Source organism: Pteropus alecto, unplaced genomic scaffold, assembly GCF_000325575.1.
Source record: "Pteropus alecto unplaced genomic scaffold, ASM32557v1 scaffold67, whole genome shotgun sequence".
NCBI classification, from domain to species: domain Eukaryota; kingdom Metazoa; phylum Chordata; class Mammalia; order Chiroptera; family Pteropodidae; genus Pteropus; species Pteropus alecto.
Genome location: NW_006441061.1, coordinates 515,298 through 532,614, shown reverse-complemented (window position 1 = coordinate 532,614; position 17,317 = coordinate 515,298). Strand labels below are relative to the sequence as shown.

Here is a 17,317-nt window from a genome sequence, read left to right as displayed (position 1 = left end):
CCCACCGCCGGCCCTCCTCCTCCCCCCCCCTCCGGCCCCCAAGTGCCAGGGTCACCCAGCCCCCCCGCGGCCTCTTCCCGCACAGCTGCCTCGCTGCTTTTGTTCGGCATGTGAACTTTCCCGTCAGCCCAGCTCCTTGCACGGGAAGTAATCAGGGATCTTGACAAGGCTTCAAACCACAAATGCCACTACAAATTAACCGGCACCACTACAAAATACTACTGCTGTCAACATCGGGAAGAATGCGCTGCTCTTCAGGCCCAGACCGAGCGTCTCTCAGCTCGGCACTCACCGCACAGAAAGCGCCCAGGCCCAGCCTGCGAGCACGGCCTCGCGAGGTGACTTGTTGGGTCAACTGAATCCTAAGCACACCCTCTCCAGAGACGCTGGCTTACAGGCCCAACAGCAGGTGCAGCGGCTTTTCTTCGAGGCCCACCTTCAGTCCTGAGCCCCTCCCCCTCCCCACCACAGACGGTGCCTCTGGATGGCAAGGGGCAGGGCGTATCGGAACTGACCACCTACCGAAGACAAAGGCCACCCCACCTGGCGAACCGGGGAGGGGGGCTTCATTTCCCCAGCTGGAGAGGGGAGATCATGCTAGAGCCTCTCACCAGAGTTTTAAGACTGACCGGGATATTCCAAGTGACACCTGGCCCATCAAAGGCGCTCTGAGACGAGGGCCCCTTCCAGCCTCCCCTTCCCGTGAAGCAGCACCGCCTCCTCATCCTGCATGGGCAGGACGGCAGCGTCTGACTAGGCCACGATGGTGCACAAGCCCAACCTCTGCAGTGTCACAAGAAGCGCCCCTCCAGGGAACAGCCTGGAGCTTCGAGTTACCTCTGCAGGTGTGTCAGGGCTCCTCGGTCCCAGGTTGCCCGCTGGGGGCCCGGGGCCCTGCCCAGTGCTGCTGACTCAGAGCGAGGGCTGTGGGCCTCGAGCACCCACTCTTCCCCAGCCATCCTCGCCGAAGCTCTGAAGCAGAGGCGAGCATTTGATCCTCCCCAACAAGCAGGACCGGCTCTGTCGAGGCTGGACAGAGAGGACTAGAGATAATGACGGGACTTGGGGGACAGGCGAGAGCTGTGCCCAAGAGAGCTAGTTGGGCCTTTCAAAGGAAACACTCCACACAAATATGGCTTCAATACACTCCTTTTCGGAGGCATTTCAAAAGAAGCCCTCTTTTATTTCCATACCTTGCATAATAGCGGCTTTCCAGTCCCGAGGAGTTAGAGGAGCCTTGCTCTCAGCCCAGAGGCCCTTTGTAAAGCAACAGAAAGCTTTGTCTTCCTCTCCCAACCGGGGCGTTTCATGCACAGGTCAGAGCACTGATCTGGCTACGAGCCAGGAAAATTAACCAGGTGAACTCTTTCTGCGTTAAGCAGTGACAGAGTTTAATTGTGAATTTTCTCTTAGACTCTCTGCATCCCTGGCAGCATATCTGGTTGGGGCACGTCCCTGGGGCAGAGAAATCGCCAGCATCTGTCCAGCTTCCCCATCAGGGTCACCACAGCCATCCTCCATGTGGGCTAGACAGGAGTCTGCCAGGAAAGGGACAATGCAGAACACCATTCAGACACAAAGGATTTGAGACCCCCTTTGAGGCCAGCCTCGGAGGCCAGCTCTCTCATGCTTCCAGCTGCCACTGGGCACACCCTACCTTCTCCAGCCCTCCAAAAGGGGCGTTTCGGGGTCCCGGCTGCCTCCCCACCCCAAGCTTTGTGTGCACAGCCCTTGGTCTCTCAGTGGAACTGATTGGTCCCTGTGTCCTCAGGCATCTGTGCTCTTCTGCCTCCTTCCCCACCTCACAGTCCCTGGCTGGGATCTGGCCTGTCTCACTACTGACTTGGACATTTCACCTGTGTGGCCTTAGGAAGCACCACCGCCCCCCGCCCTGAGCCTGCTTAGTGACATGGGGATGTTGGAGCGACAGACCAAGGTGTAACCTCCCTAGGGACTGCGTAAATCCTTGTGCTGGCTCCTAAACAGGACCCACGTCCGTCACAGGACCCTTGCCCCAGCCTGCGGGGTCTTTGGGACAGCTCTTTGACCCTCTTCCGAAGGCCTGTCATCTGCTGCTCTGCGTGACCCTGGGCAGGTCTTCACGTCCCCTCATTCCAGCATGGGGATCCCCGGGCTGCTTAGGCACCAGGCACTTGGCAGGCAGGAAGGGCTGTGGCTCTGGCACTGAGTAGGCGGCCCTCCGTCTCTCACCCACCCCACCCCTGCACACACTGCGCTCCGCGTCTGGCAGTGGAGCATTTTCCACCCTGCAGCCCACACAGGGCGCCGGCTCCTCCATGCTGCCCAGGTAATTAAGTTGATATTCCAACACAGCTTCCCCTCCTGACCTTTTGGAAACAATGTATTTTGCTGCATCAACAAATTAACTGCAAATCAGATGCTGTCCTGATAAATGTGGGTTTCATGTCCAATGAGCATCCTCACCTGGCCCGCATGGCTGACAGACATAAACGCGGAGGGCCAGGCAGAGGCCACAGAGTTCCTCTCTTCTCCGGGACATCCACGTCAATCACATGCTCAGGCTTAGCCTGGTGGTCTCGGCTTCCAGCAGTCACGTGGTCAGGGGCGGTGAGTTGACAACGTGGAGGCCAGGGCAGGTGCCGGTGTCTGGAAGGGTGTGTCCTTAGGAACCCACCCATCCGTCTTCTGCACCAAGGACACCAAGGCCTCGGACGTGCCCCTTCCCGCCTGAGAAAATCCACACTTCGTAGCCGGGCATTCAAGGCCCTATATTATGTGACCCCCCGCCAGCCCCTCTAAGGCTCCAACCTGTCCCATCATAGTCACCCTCACTCTAGTCTTGTCGGACCACTGTGGTTCCCCTGTACCGGGCACCTGAACTCCCTACCACCCCCATCTGGTAGAAGAGCCCCTCCTTTGTACCCTCACAGGCCTCGGCACCCCTCTGCAGGGCGGTTCATGAATGAGCCTGTGCAGAGCATCCTTCACTGGTTGTTAAATGAACAAACACATGAATCACGTGCCTCGTAAAGCACTGGAAAGATCTCAACTAAGGAAGGGAATCATCACGTCAGTCATCCTCTCTTGCCAGCCTTTTTTCTAAGGCACAGATCTCAAACGACAGATTCTAACTTCCGAAGGGACAAGGATTAGAAAAACCTTTTCGGAAAAGATTCCAGATGACTTTGGAAATTCGGGTTGACAGGGATAGCACAATGGGCTGAGAATCCCTGCTTGTTTTAGTTCCTGCTACTGGCTGTGTGACCTCATAGTAGTCCTTTAACCTCTCTGGGCCTCCTGTTTCCTGTCTCTATAGTAAGGAAATAATTCTTCTCTAACTTGCCTCACCAGGGGATATGAGGCTCAAAGGAAAGAGGAGAAGTAGAAACGCTTTGAAAGGAAAGCACATCATATAAATAGAAGAGATCACTATTAAAACCCAGTCTCCTTCCACAGTGCCTGGCTGACAGTTCACTCGTAACATCCACAGGACTTTTCTGGGAAGATTTTGTGTCCAGTGGGAGGACAGAGGATCGGACGGTCCCCGTTCCTCATCAGGATGCCGGGCCAGAGGCTCACACAGCTGAATTGCATCCCGTAGCACCCTCACACCAGGGCTTGTGACCCAAGAGTTATTTCTGTTTTGCAGAAGAGGTAACTGAGACTTCGGTGACACTACTCGTCCGAGCGGTAGAGCCAACACTGAACTCAGCTGGACGGTGACAGCCAAGACGTGAACCTGTCTTTCTAACCCAATGTGTATTTCTTGGGTTTTAGCCCAAATACTTTGCGTACTCTCAAGAAAGCTATTTTTCTGCGATGTGGGTCAGATCCCATTAGACCATGCATCCCTTAAGGACAAAGGCTGTGCCTTCTGATTCCCGGGCCCTGGCCCCAAGTAGTTGTTCCATAAATTTACACGGGAGAATCCTTCCACCTGCGAGAGTGAATCTGCTTCCCCCGCTAGACATGACCTTCAAGACGGTAGCCACTTGTGTTGATGGTGGAAAAACCCCAGCCCCGCCACAGCTGAGCTCAGGAAGTGCCAGATGAATTGTGGAACGGGTCTCTTAGAAGGAAAAGATTGCTGAGGGCCCAGCCTTTTTGAACTCACTTAAGAAACCGCCATCGATGTAGCGCGTTTCAATCCTGCGGGGAAATTGGGGGCCACGTGTAATGTGATTTCTGTACAAAGGTGCCTGGACCTCTTCGTTCTCTGCTTCTGCTTTAAGCCCCTCTGGTTTAGCCACTGCCTTTTCCAGCGGTGGGAAAAGCACCAGATTCACAGTCAGGAGGCCCCGAGACCCGCTCCCAGCTCTCCCCTTTACCAAGTGGGAGCCTTGAGCGGGTCTGCTTCTTTGTCCATGGAAAGGCATGCTCCCTGTCACCAGGACTGTGGGACGAGATGAACAAGCTCATGCCAGCCCTGGGCTGTGGGTTGGGGTGCAGAGGAGAACGCAGTGGGTCTCTGCCCTGGGGGGCACACAGAGAGGGGGTGCCCCTAGTCACCGAAATGGCTTTCACTGAGTCCTGGCCAGCTCTGCGGTCTTCTCAGTGCCCCCCCTACACACACACACACACACACACTGTCACGGTCCCCACAGTCAGTCAGTCCCATGTTTGGCTTCCCAAGCCCCTGGGGGCTGTGTTCTGGAAAGTGGTGTGTTGGGTCGATTCTTCCCTGGCTTCTCTCTTCACCCCGTCTTCCCACCCAGATCACCACCACTCACCCCTGTGCATGCTCATGGTCCTCAGAGTACTCAGCTCTCCCCAACCTGAGTCCTCAGTGGTCATCCCGCCCCAGCATGTTTGGGAAACACGGGAAATACAGCCCCGCAGCCCCACTGTTTACCCTCCAGGAGGCAGAAGCCTCCTCACGGCAGCGTGTCCGCCTGGGCCTGGGCCTGGGCCTGGGGCAGTGCCGTCACACACCCGCGTCCCTGCAGTGGGGCCCTCGTGGGCACACTAAGGACGTTTGTGCCACATGACCCTTTCGTGGTATCGTTAAGTCCCCCTGGTTAACTGCTGGCTTCTAGGTTGGCTGCGGTCCAGGGGCTGCTCTCCTCCCACCATTTATAAATTCAGTTGCTAAAGAACCAAGACTTCCTGACGGTAATCGAAGGGAGAGAAGTTAATGACGGGACCTGGAGAACTAGCATTTGTTGTTTCTACGTGTGCCAGGAAGCTTCCGCCAAAAACCAGTCATTTGCTGTGCAGCTGTTATGTACCTAGTACTGTACTAGACCCCAGGAGAAATGGAGAAATGAGACAAGTGAGTTAATCATTAACAGCCTGTGTGCTCTGAATACACAGGGGCTGAGGGAACACCTGACCCGCGCTGCTTAGGGAATTGGGGCGGCACTCGAGGCTGCAAAGGGTGAATAAGAAGCACCAAGGGTGAGACTAACGGAAAGGGCATTTCAGGCGTGGGGGCCAGCATGGACGCACAAGAATGCACGAGGCATTCAGGGAGAGCAAGTGGGTGAGCAGGGCTGGGCGGGAAGCCACGCCGAGGGTGGGGTGTGCTACAGGTGAAGTTGCAGAGGTTCAGGGGAGGGGTCCAGAATCTGGAGGGCTTCGGGCAATTAGGGGGATATTAATGGGTGTTATATAGCGTAAGTGCATCTGTATACAAATAAATTGAGGAAATCGGACATTTAAGAAAAAGAGTTAATAGGATTTTGCCTGTTCGGGGTGGATATTTTTATTGCAAAGGTTTCCTTTACCGTGCTAACAGGCATTGTGAATCTCTGAAAGCAGGAAAACAGCATCTCCCAGACTTGTCTGGCCGGGGAACCCCCTTTTCTCCCTCCGTTCAGTGCCTCTCCCAGGATGGCGATTCTCAGAAGGTACCTTGGGAGATGCCAGTTTTCCACTGAGGTGATTTAAGCTGGCAAGTGACATGACCAGGCACGTGTTTTATTTGAGTCCACTCTGGAACGCACGTAGAAGACGGATTGGGAGGGGGAGAAGCTGGAGGCAGGGAAACCTGCTCGTGGTGACAGCTGCTGATGTCTCCTGGCAGCACTGTGGGGACATCTTCGCGAACATCATCCCATTGAGTCTTCCCAACAGCCCCCTGGGCGGGGAGGGCCATTACCTGCTTGTCCAGATGGGGAAATGAAGGCTCAAATGGCTTAATCGTGGGCCCAGAGGAACGCAGAGCGTGAGTGGGAGGCTGGGGTTCAGTCTGAGACTGACCCCAGAGGCCACTTCCTGAGCACTCTGCCACACTGCCACACCTGCCAGCAAGAAGGGAAATGACCAGGTCAGAGGTGACAAGCAGAGAGGGCCGGAGAAGCTGGTCACCCAGAAGTAGAGTGGCCACGCACAAGGGGAGAAAGGGCGTCTGGATGGGGGCCGCAGCCGGTGCCTCCGCGGAGGGCGGTCCCCTCTCCCTGTCCTCGAACTTTCCTCCTGAGGGGCCGTGCCGGCTCGGGGGCTTTATCCCCTTTTGCCCCTCATGTATCCTGCGAGCCATGAAGGAGGAGAAGCATGGCTCCGTGGGCCGCCAGTCTTGCCTTGGTGGGTGGCATCCTCAACCTCCGGTGGCCTCTGATAGGAGGAGGCTCACTGAGCACGGGTCGGCCCACACGCCCCACCGATGGCACCGGATCTGGGGAGCCGAAGTGCACTTCCATCCAGACGAGCTCTCAGTGTGCGGTGAGGACCCCACTTCTCCTCCGAGTGCCTCGGCTCGCTTTCCCCTCAGGGCACCCTGACAGGGCCTCTCGGGGGCCAGGGATCCAGGGACACCTGAGCTAGCGCTTACCCTCCAGGAATCGAGTTCGGAGAACGAGCCGTTGAAGGCAGGTTTGCTCTCTGAAGGGTCCCTCCAAACAACCGAAGCTCTGACGCTCTGTCTGAGGGAGGTGTCATGGGAGCCACCCATGGCGGTCACACATAGATTTCTAATATGTTTAACCCACCTGTCCAAAATATTTTTATTTCAACATAATCAATACTACAAATTGATGAAACATTTTACGTTTTTTTAAACGAAGCCCCTGAAGTCCACTGTGTGTTTTATACTTATACAGTATGTCTTAATTTGGACTCGCCACATGTGGCCGTTAGCTCCTGGGTAGTGCAGGTCTAGACTTTGTCGATGATGATGGACCTTCGTGACCCGCGTGGTTAGATGGGCAGGAACCAACTGGAAGCCTCCCGGGGTTTGCCGAGGGTCTGAGGTCACAGGCTAGTGTGGCCTTTCACTCCCTGCCCTGCCCGCCCGTCTCCTGCACTGTTCGGGGTATCTGGATGGTCAGGCCACTGAAAAGACAAAGCTGGACTTTCAAGATACAGGATTTGAGAGCAGAGCCAAGGGGTGTGTGCTCTGTTGTTTTTTATTCACGTCCTGATCTCAAAAGCCAAGCGTTTTGTACAAATTTTATTTGTTCATCCCATATTTATTGAGCACGTATTTTCTTCCAAGGCCCAGGGATGAACTCCCTCAAGGAAATGAACATTTGAAAGATAATGGGGAGAAGGGGGGTGGGGCAGATACTTTGTGTTGGAGGTTAAGTCCCCTGTAGCAGGGAGCACAGAAAGGCAGCATCTGACCTGGGCAGAGCCTTAAAGGACAGGTAAACATTTGCCAGACAGATCAGGATGGGGTAGGTCATCCCATGCAGAGGGCAGGCAAGAAATGAGAGAGGCCAGGGCCGTTTGGGGGTCTGCCAGGGTGAGCATGGGCGAAGGTGGGGGAGGATCTGTGTGGGACACGGCAGAACCCAGGTCTCGGAGAACTTGGAATGCCAGCCCAGGCCCTTGTCGCGCCTTCGTCCAAGGACTGGAGCAGGGGCTGCAGCCGAGGTCTCAAAGCTGGGGCACAGCATGGCCACGTTGCCCTTTGGAGGAGCCCTTCGGCCTGTGTGCAGAGCGGCGGGAGGGGATCCAGGCAAGGGCACCTGTTGGCAGGTGATTACAGCGATCCGGGCCAGAGGTGAGGCCAGAACGAAAGACTTGGCAGAGGGGAGGCCTCAGAAATGGGACGCTCAGGACCCATTGACCAGCCGATGTGGAGCCGGGGAAGAGGCGTGCGTCGCGGACAGCCCTCTGGCTCTGGCTGGGGGTCCTGGATGCTTGCCCTCAAGCCGCGTGTGCAGATGCATCAGACCATCTCGGTTTGCACTGATGTTTTAAGTTTCGCTTTAATGCAGCCACAGAGACTCCGTCCCACTCGCCCGCCGCCTCCCAAGATCCAGCGCTCGAGGCCCGTGAGTAGCCGCTGGTTCTGCCCGCCCCCCTAACACTGCCTGGGCCGCTGTCCCCGCCTGACTAAACCTCGGGGGTTTGAACTCAGCTGCCTTGCAAAGAAAACCTGGGATTGGGGTTTCCAGCTTCCCTCTCTGCGTGGCATGAACTGGAACTTGCATTTTTCTGGGCTTCTCTCTCCTTTTTTTTTTTGTGAATCGGTTCAGGGACTTGCAGGCCAGAGCTAGCTGTAGGTCACCGGGGGGCGCTGTGTGGTGCGTTTGCCGGGGGTGCAGCCTGGGCGTGGACCTCCCAGGTGGAGCCACGTGTCTAGCCAGTGAGCGCTAAAGCCTTGCCCTAACTGCCTCATCTCGCCAAGGCCACGGAATCCTGGCCTGGCCGCTGGGCTCTCGTTCCTGCCCGAACGGGGTTTGCAAGTGCATGTGATGTTCCTCCCGAGGACAGAGGCTGCGCCCGAGAGTGTGGCCTCGGTTCAGATGGTGACAGGTGCTCCTCCTGGCAGGCCTCACGTGGCGCTCACCTTCCCACGTGACACTCCACGCGAGGTGGAACCGCGGGGTGACATGAGAAGCCCACCAGCACCTGAGAAGGGACGGGTGAGAGAGAGAGAGGGAGACCCAGCCGTGGTTTTTTTTTTTTACAGAGAAGAGCTGTGGGAAAACACGGGTGCGGGTCCCGTTTTCGGCCTCCGTGAGGTCATTTTCCTTGTAAGGCCAGACTTACACGCCAAGGCATGATACCGTTAGCAGGTTCCTTTCAAGGGGAAACTTGCAGGACCGTGTGGTGGTGGCCGTTTACCAAGAGAGGAGCTTCTGTCTCTCGTTCAGAGCGGCCGCTGCTCCTGCAGCCAAGCCAAGGGCGTCAGAGCCCCACCCAGCTGCCCTCAGGGTTCCCCCAAAAGGGCGTCCCAACCCCCTCCTGCCCTCTCCAGTGCACACGTCCAGCTCCATCTTGGAAAGGTGCGGCAGCCAGGGGTGCAAGCGGCCAGGCCGAACGCGTCTGTTTGTAATCCTCGGCATGCACACCCAGCACGGCTGCCCTCTGCATAGATGTCGGAAGGTTCCAGGGTACTTTCTTCCTTCCCTTCCCTACCATGTGTGAGAGCGAGAGGGCTAAGGTGAGGGTTGGGGGCATTTAGATGACTTCACCTGTGGCTGTCATGAGGCTGCACAGTCCCAGCCGCGTGTGGCGGATCTGTCCTGTTACCCAGGCCAACAGCACAGCTGTCAAGGGGACGGGATGTTTCTGCTTCCTGCTCCGTGTGGCGGATCTGTCCTGTTACCCAGGCCAACAGTTACCCAGCACAGCTGTCAAGGGGACAGGATGTTTCTGCTTCCTGCTTACTGTCACTGGAAGGAAGGCACAAACTGCACAAAGAAAGCACTTCGGGGGACAGGCAGCCCCTTCTGGGTCAAACCGTGTCATTCAGCGAGAGTTCCAGTACTCATTAGCAACACGGCTTTGGGGTGTAGATGTCGCTAGGCTTGAATACCAAAGCTGTGTGACTTTGGACAAGTGCTGAAGCTCTCTGAGCTCACGTCTCTCTCTGTAATAAACCCTCATTCACTGAGGGTTTTGTGAGAATGAACATAGACGACATCTGTACAGTACCTGGCACGGTGCCTGGCACACAGAAGCGGTTCTTAACAGGTTTTTAAATCGTACAGCTTCTAAAGAATGACACGGTTTCTTAATAACCATCACTTGCCCAGGATGTTTCTGGTCAGCAAATCATTCCCAGGCACGTGATCCGGTTGGGCCTCACAGGCACTCTGTGAAGTTGTCACTGTCTCTACCCATTTCAGAGATGAGAAAGCAGATGCCCAACAACCGCAGGTAGAGGTCACCAGACCCTAGCACCTGCGGTCTCTCCAGCGTACCAGACTCCCTGGGCCCTCTACCTCCATTTCCATGGAGTCCATCTTAGTATGAAGTCCTGGGGTAAAGCCTTCCGTCGAGGGAAAAACAATCAGTAGTCGGCGGGCTCCCTGTCGAATCTCTAGGGCAGAGTTAGGGCCTGGCAGGGCCACAGGGGTGAAGAGAATTAGCATTGTCTGAGCATTTTCTTTGTGCCTGGGACTGTGCCGGGCTCTCGTATAATTGCTGTCCCACTTGTCTGTACAACAGCTCAAGGGAGGCACAGATGCTGTTTCTTTAACTTGCAGCCGGAACTAAAGCGACAAATAAGAGGCCAAGCTGGCCATTGAGCCCGCCTCTGCACCACCTCGCTGCTCACCAGGCAGCCTCTCCTTGAGGCAGAGCCACCCAATGGGTAGCGCTCCAAATTCCCCATGGAGACCTGGGACCCAAGGCAGGCAGGGACTCCCTTAGAGCACGATCCGGGTCAGGGTGTCTCCCCTTGGGTGTCTCCCCAGCTGCCGTGGGCTCTGTGTTGTGTCACCAGCGTAGGGACTCGTGCGGGGAGTGGATGGGGAGGTAGCCGCATCACCTGGCAGCTGAAGACTTGGGCACGGACACCGTGCCCCGGGAGGAGCCTGCCGCTACTCCAGTGCACGAGGCGACTAGCCCAGCACTCCGGGCTGCGCCCGCCTTGGGTTACCTGGCGCTGAAGAGGCAGGGTGCCGGCAGAACCAGTTCTCCTAGGTTTGGACGTCTGGGAGGCCTGCCCCGGTCTGAGTCAGCTTGGTCACTTCCTGGCTGTGTGACTTGGGCAAGATGCTTACCTTCTCTGAGCCTCAGTTTCATCATCCGTAAAATGGGTTTAGCAGCACCTACCTGGTGAGGGTGATGAGGCCAGTATGCATCGTACCTAGCACCATCCCTGGCATAACGCGTGCACATACACCCACTTCTGCCAAGCAGAGTCGCTGTGGGACTGATTCGGGGATCTTGGGAGGTTTGTACTCTCTCCCTGTGGCGGGCGCGGTGCCTTTTCCCTCTGATGCAGTCATGCAGACACGTTTGGTGGGCGCCATTGCACACTCAGGGAAAACCCGTGAGACATGGGGTGTGGACCCCCTCAGGGGCCTCGAAGAGGGACAGTCGGACAAGCTCCCATGTCAGGAGCCGCTGGCCCCCAGCCGGGCTTTGCCGGCTCACCTAGCCGCGGACATTCTGGACGTAAGTGCAGCCGTTGGCCCAGGATGGTGGTAGCGTCGGGGGCTGGCCACTCAGCCTTTCTGGAAAGAGCTCTAGAGCCTGGCACCTGTGGCTGGAGTTCAGAGGGTACCAGAGGATTTAGATTTTGTTTTTAAAAAGAAGAAAGGGGAAAGAGCAGAAGAAAGCCTCGCCAGTGTCTGGTGGGCCGAGGGGAACGGGTCGGGGTGTGCAGGGGAGAGCGGGGCTGTGCTTGGCTGCATGCGAAGCACTTTATAAGCTCTGTATTTATTATTTCTTGCTCACCATTAAAATCAAATGTACTCAGTGCTTTTGTATTCAATACACATTTAACCCTGCCGACTTAGATTTCTCAGGTTTTAAATCCGGTGGGGAATTGGCTGGTTTCCCAACTTTCCCCTCAAGTCCCCATGAACAGAGCTCAAAATCCCTGTTTAGCATTTTCTCCCCTGGCACTGCTGGGATCCTAACACTGGTGGGGCCGTAGCTGTTGTGCGTGCATGTGGTTTCTTTCCTCATCCCCCAGCACCCCACCCCCTTCCTAAGCACCCTAGAAAGACGAATGTGATCGCTGAAATATGACGGGCCAGTTGTCTGCATCGTCTTGTGATTCGGGCTTAATTAAACCGTTTTGTCTCTCTGTGTCTGTGCCTGGTTGCGGCTCTAACTGTAGGTCTGCGGCCGTGTGTGTGTGTGTGTGTGTGTGTGTGTGTGTGTGAGAGAGAGAGAGAGAGAGAGAGAGAGAGAGAGAGAGAGAGATTTGTGCATGTGTCTTTACCTTGTGTGTGTGTCTGCTTCCGTGAGTATTTGTGAGACTGTGTGTATGTTGGTGTCTCGAGGCCTCTGTGTGTCTCTGGATGGTTGTCTGTGAGTATGATTTTGTGTCTGGCTTTGTCTGCACCAATCAGGTGTGTGTGACTCTGGGTGTGCCTGCACCGGTGGGGGTGACTGACTGTCCGCAGGTCTCTCGTGCCTTTCTCTCCCGCCCCTGCCTCCCCTGCCTCCCTGCTCCCCTCCCCGCCCCTCCCTCTCCTGCTCTGTCTGTTTTATCATCCCTAATGAAGCAGTCTTCTCCATCGATCCTGCTGATTGCCAGCCCATTCCTTTTGTTTGTTGGCGCTGAGCCATTCAATGGCACTCTGACAGCTCAGCTCCTCTAATTAGCTCTGTTGTTCTTTTTCCCCATGTTTCACCACGTTGCAAGTTCAGTCGAAGTTGCCACAAACTTAATCCCCCCATTTCAGCCACAAGTTCACATTCCTAACCCGACTTTATTGTAGCAAGGAGCAGCCATGTGCAAGGACAGGCGGACAGGCCTTAATGTCTGCCCTTTCCTGAAACCCCCACCCCAGGACCTCGGGGACAGGGCAGAGATGCTCCAGGGTCCCCACCGCACACCGCCTTGGTGGCGAAAAGTCTGGGGGAGCATTCCAGCCAGGTGATCCTGATTACCAGCTGCCTCTGGCTCTGGTCCGGGAAAGTCCAGGAAACCAGTTCACAGGTAGAATGGACGGGGGTGTATCCATTCGCGTATCCAGCAAATGGTGACTGGATGTCTTCTTTGCGGCAGGCACTGTTCTAATAACAATGATAATAATAGCAACATTGTTAAGCACTTCTGAGATTCCAAGCAACAGCATTCGTTGGTTTCTAAAAATCTCGCTGAGGGACCGCTCGGATTCCAGGCCCTGCACAGGATGCTAGGCGAGGGTAAGCCCATCACAAACGGCGTGTTCTGATTCAGAGACACCCCTCCCCAGGCTTCCTTTTGTTGTTGCCGAGCTCACGGAGAAGCAAGGTGAGCATTTATGGAGCCGTACCATGTGCCAGACCCCATGCTGGCGCTTTCCCTGTGGATCCTCACAGCAGCCCCATAGAAGACAACAAGTTTGGTGGGCTGCATTTGGCTTTTTGGGTTTTTTGTTTGTTTGTTTTCCCACGTCTCTGAGTTGCCAGACGAGGCTTAGGTCAGACTGGCCACTCCACAGGAAAAACTGGTTAGATCAGATGTTCAGAGACCTGAGGACTTGGTCCGACTCTATAAAGACTTGTCTTTTATGCAGCCAACTTCTGTAATCTGTGTTTCTAAGCCATTGTACTGTGTCACCTACAAATTGCTGGGGGGGCGGGGTCAGGGAATAGAGCCGGCAAGAAATGGAGCATGTATGCTCCCTTTCCTGTCCTATCTGAGCCCTGAGCCATTGTGACAGTTTCTACTTGGTCCCTTGTCTGCAGAGAGAGGGCAGGCCCTCTCAATCTGGATGCTCAGGCGTTTTTATTGGCAATGAAACTCACAGGTAGACTGTCTTCGCTTAGTTCTCTGTCATCAGGAATGGTCAGAGATTATGGTGCCAGATTTAAAGCCATGTAATGTTGATTGGACTGAATGAGTATCCTTTCTAGGGGCCCCGAGAGATTCTCAGCCTAATTCCCATCGTGGGCTCTGCTGGAGAAGGGGTGTCTATTCCAGCGGGCCCCAGTCTTGGCTTTCGGTGGCAGCAGATCGGAGAAAAAAACACTGCAGCCTGTCTGCGGGTTAGGAAGCCGCGTGCTTCACTGTCACACCCACCCCCAGTTCTCAAGCTGGGTCCACACCGAGCATGCAGCAGTCACCAGGGGTGTGTGGCATCCGGGCGGAGCCCTGCTCAGGGGCACTGCGGAGGGATGCTCTGGGCACCAGAAGGTGATTTTTCTGGCACTCTCCGATGCTGTTATTTGCTTCCCACTCACTCCTTCCATTAAGAGAGGAAAATAAGTATCTTGTAATTCTGTTGTAAAAAGAACAAAAATAGGCCCGCGTACCCTAAAAACAAAGTCTGAGTGAAAGCTTTTTGTTTACCAGACCGGTTTCCGGGTTCTTGAACAAGGTGAGTGGGGACTTAGCATTCCCAAGGGCCTCTTTGTTCGAGGTCCCATGTAGACAATATGTCATCAGACCCTCACAGCAGCCCTGCGAGGAGGCAGGGGACCTGACCGCTGCTTGCAGACGAGGGAACCAAACTCTTCAGAAGACCCCCGCCCGTCTGAGTAGGCCACAGACCTCCAGTCCTTGTGTCTGCTGTGCTTTCAAAGGCAACGCTCTCATAATCAGAGCCTTTGCAGCCCGTGCCGTGAAAATCCCTCAGCGTTTATTTGGGGCCACTTATCCGAATCTTCCGACGGTTCCGCGTGGCTTCTCCACCTCACTCCTCCTTGGGGGGTTTTCCCCTGTGCCCTTGCCAGGTGCGCCCTCCCCGTCCACATGTCGTCAAGAGGCCGAAGAGCAACGTGGCAGTGGAAGGCCGCAGGACGTCCGTCTCCAGCCCTGAGCAGTGAGTACCTGTCGCTTCCCTCCCATCTGTCTGCCGGAACCAGTGAGGCCCGCGCTCGGCGAGGTCCACGTCCCATCCCCCGGCCTTCGAAAGGCCTCCCTGCAGCCCAGGAGGGTGCTCCGCCAAGAAGTCCCCTGGGAGCAGGGCTGGATCCACAGTGGCACCTTCTGCTAGCAGTTGTCACACCAGTGGGAGGCGCCAGAGGCCACAGAGCTGGGCACCGGGGCTGGATTTTGGGTGGTGGTGCCTGAAGGGAACACGGACGGGCCCAGAGGGAGGTTCCAGGCCTTTCCTTATGCCGTGGGGTCAGCAGGAGAGTTGGGAACGTGGTCAAGAAGGTGACCTCCTTAACGAGGGCCTCCACCTTCCTGGGCGTGGGTGCTCGAGGTCTCTAGAGGCCAGATTTATACAGAGGACTGTCCTGCCCACTGCCCCACCCCACCTGGCTCATCTGTGCTGTAGTATCTGTGTTGTATGGCTTTGCTTTTCTACCTCCCCTCGGACCCAGAGGTCCTGGGGGCAGGCACTGGGGTTTCTACCTCGCATAGGACCCCACCCCCCACTTCAAGTCACCTGCTGGGTGGATGTGGGATGGATAGTGGACAGATGAGGTAAGTGACGAGGCGGGTATACAAGCAGTGGCCAGCGGTCGAGCTGCCTGGATGGGGTGAGGCTTGACGTAGCATACTTCCCCCATCCAGCGGATCCACAGTGGCACCTTCTGGAGGAGGAACCTCCGCTTCCATCCAGGGAGGTGGTGCTTCCTGTTGTCCCTGAGGCACACAGCCCTTGGGCTCTGCCCAGACAACTCAGCAGCTGCACACCGTAGAACATCCTCACAGCAGCCCCATGGAAGAAGACAAGTGTGGGGCGTGTGTTTGGCTTTTTGTGGGGTGTGTATTTGGGGTTTTTTTTGTTTTTTTTTTTGTTTTTTGCATCCATCCATCTCGGTCTAAGGTTGTTTAGGGAACCAAAAACATTGCCCCAGGGACGCTGAAGTCTCTTGGGTGAAGCGGGGAGTACTCTTCACGTCTGCTCTACTTTCAAAAGTGTTCTCGGGGAGCGTTCTCGGGGTTACAAGAGATGGCGGGCCCCAGCCAAACGACTCTGAAATGTCGAACTGTGGCCTCACCGAGGTTGCGATACACTTCAGCTCTTCCAGGATTCTCTGGTTTACAATTCGGTGTTGCTGAGACAGCTGTGTCGTTATAGAACCAGCCTACCCAGGCAGCCCTCACACCTTGCCCAGAAAGCTGTGGGAGACAGAGGATGTGTGTTTGTGCATGTGCATGTGTGTTTATCCACCCGTCCATCCGTCTGTCTGTCTTGAGAGATACTTGGCTATGCACAGTTTGGAAGAGAGGACTCCTGATGGTGGGTGTAGGTTTAACTTTTGCTCTGACGGTGGGAATCCTGGGGAGTTGGTCTCTGGCCAGGACTGGCGTGGATGATGACTGCCCCCTTGTGGAGAAAGTGCTGAATGTCTTCATGTTCCTCAGACCCTGAAGATTTCTCCCTAGAGGGGATGAAATCAGTCATTTTTCTTTAAAGCCAGCTCTTTAAAACTGGGCTAAATCTCTTAGCCACTGCACAGAATACAGGGTCATGGGCCTGTAGATATTGAAATGCGAACCTAGAATATCCTTGCACCTCCCAAAACCTCCCCAGACCAACGCCACCTCATTCTCCAGGCGAGCATTTCCTGTCTGTCGCCGGGTCCCAAGAGGAGAGTGGGCTTCTCGATCACGTCTGTTTAGTCTGTTTCCAGCGTTGCGCCTCCAGCCTCCAGTGCCGGCCAGAGAGCCAGAGGCTGGTAACCCCGTCCTCCTGGTGGTGACCAGAACTGTGTCGGAGTTCTTTTTCGTTTCTTTTTGCAATATGCCTCGTTTTATTTAGATTTCAGTTCAGGAAATGTGTGGGGTTAACGTGAACCGGTGGGGAGCATGGGGGCTCGTTTCCTGGGTTGGCAAACTGGCAGTCGTAGAAAACAAATGACGGGTTCTCTGTGACCATGCATCACAGTGGCTCCCGCTCCACCAGGAGATAAAGAGGTACATTTTGGGACATCACTCCCAGAGCTTCTGTTCACATTTTGTAATGGTGGGGGGATGTGGGGGGGCGGGGGGAGCTGTTCTCCCACGATGTCCGGCAGGGACATTTCCTGTGCAACCCTGGTGGTGGCTTCCTGCGTCTCTTCCCATGCCGCCCCACCCCCCACATGCTCCTGCTCTTCCAAATGCCATGTCACAACAGCGCTTGGATGTGTTTTTCTCAACTGTCATCAGCTCCAGCTGGCAAGACCAAGTTCTTGAAACACAGGAAGCATCCAGCGGAAAATATTTTAATAAAACAGACTCCTCATAAAATATTGTTCTGGAGAGGAAAGAAGCAGCTCCACCAATCTGTCAGCGCGGTGCTGGGAGACACGGGAAGACAAGCCGGCAGGCAGGAGCCAGGTCCTAATGGGCCTTCGTTGCGGATGGTTCCGTGTCAGGCACCCAGATGGGTGCCTGGCCCTTTAATCTGGCCTGGATTTTCTTGAATCACGGCTCTTTCTCTCCACGGGGACTGTCAAAGCGCATCGGAAGCGTGGAGGACTTAGGTGGCAGAAAAGAGATACGGGATCTTTGAAACGGAGGGAGGGACTCGGTCCTCCTGACTTCTGGCCCCAACTCTCACTTCCAAAGAGCATGTTAGATGGTCAAGTTGATGGACAGCAAGATGGCGCC

At 55.5% G+C, this 17,317-nt stretch overlaps 1 protein-coding gene across 1 annotated transcript in view; it reads left to right on the top strand.

Annotated features, from left to right (window-relative positions):
• DENND1A (DENN domain containing 1A) overlaps positions 1 to 17,317 on the top strand; it is a 428,365-nt gene that overhangs the window by 393,402 nt on the left and 17,646 nt on the right. Inside the window, exon 19 of the mRNA XM_025051273.1 lies at positions 14,500 to 14,588. Coding sequence (XP_024907041.1) covers positions 14,500 to 14,588 — 89 coding nt within the window. The remainder of the gene's footprint in view (positions 1 to 14,499; positions 14,589 to 17,317) is intronic.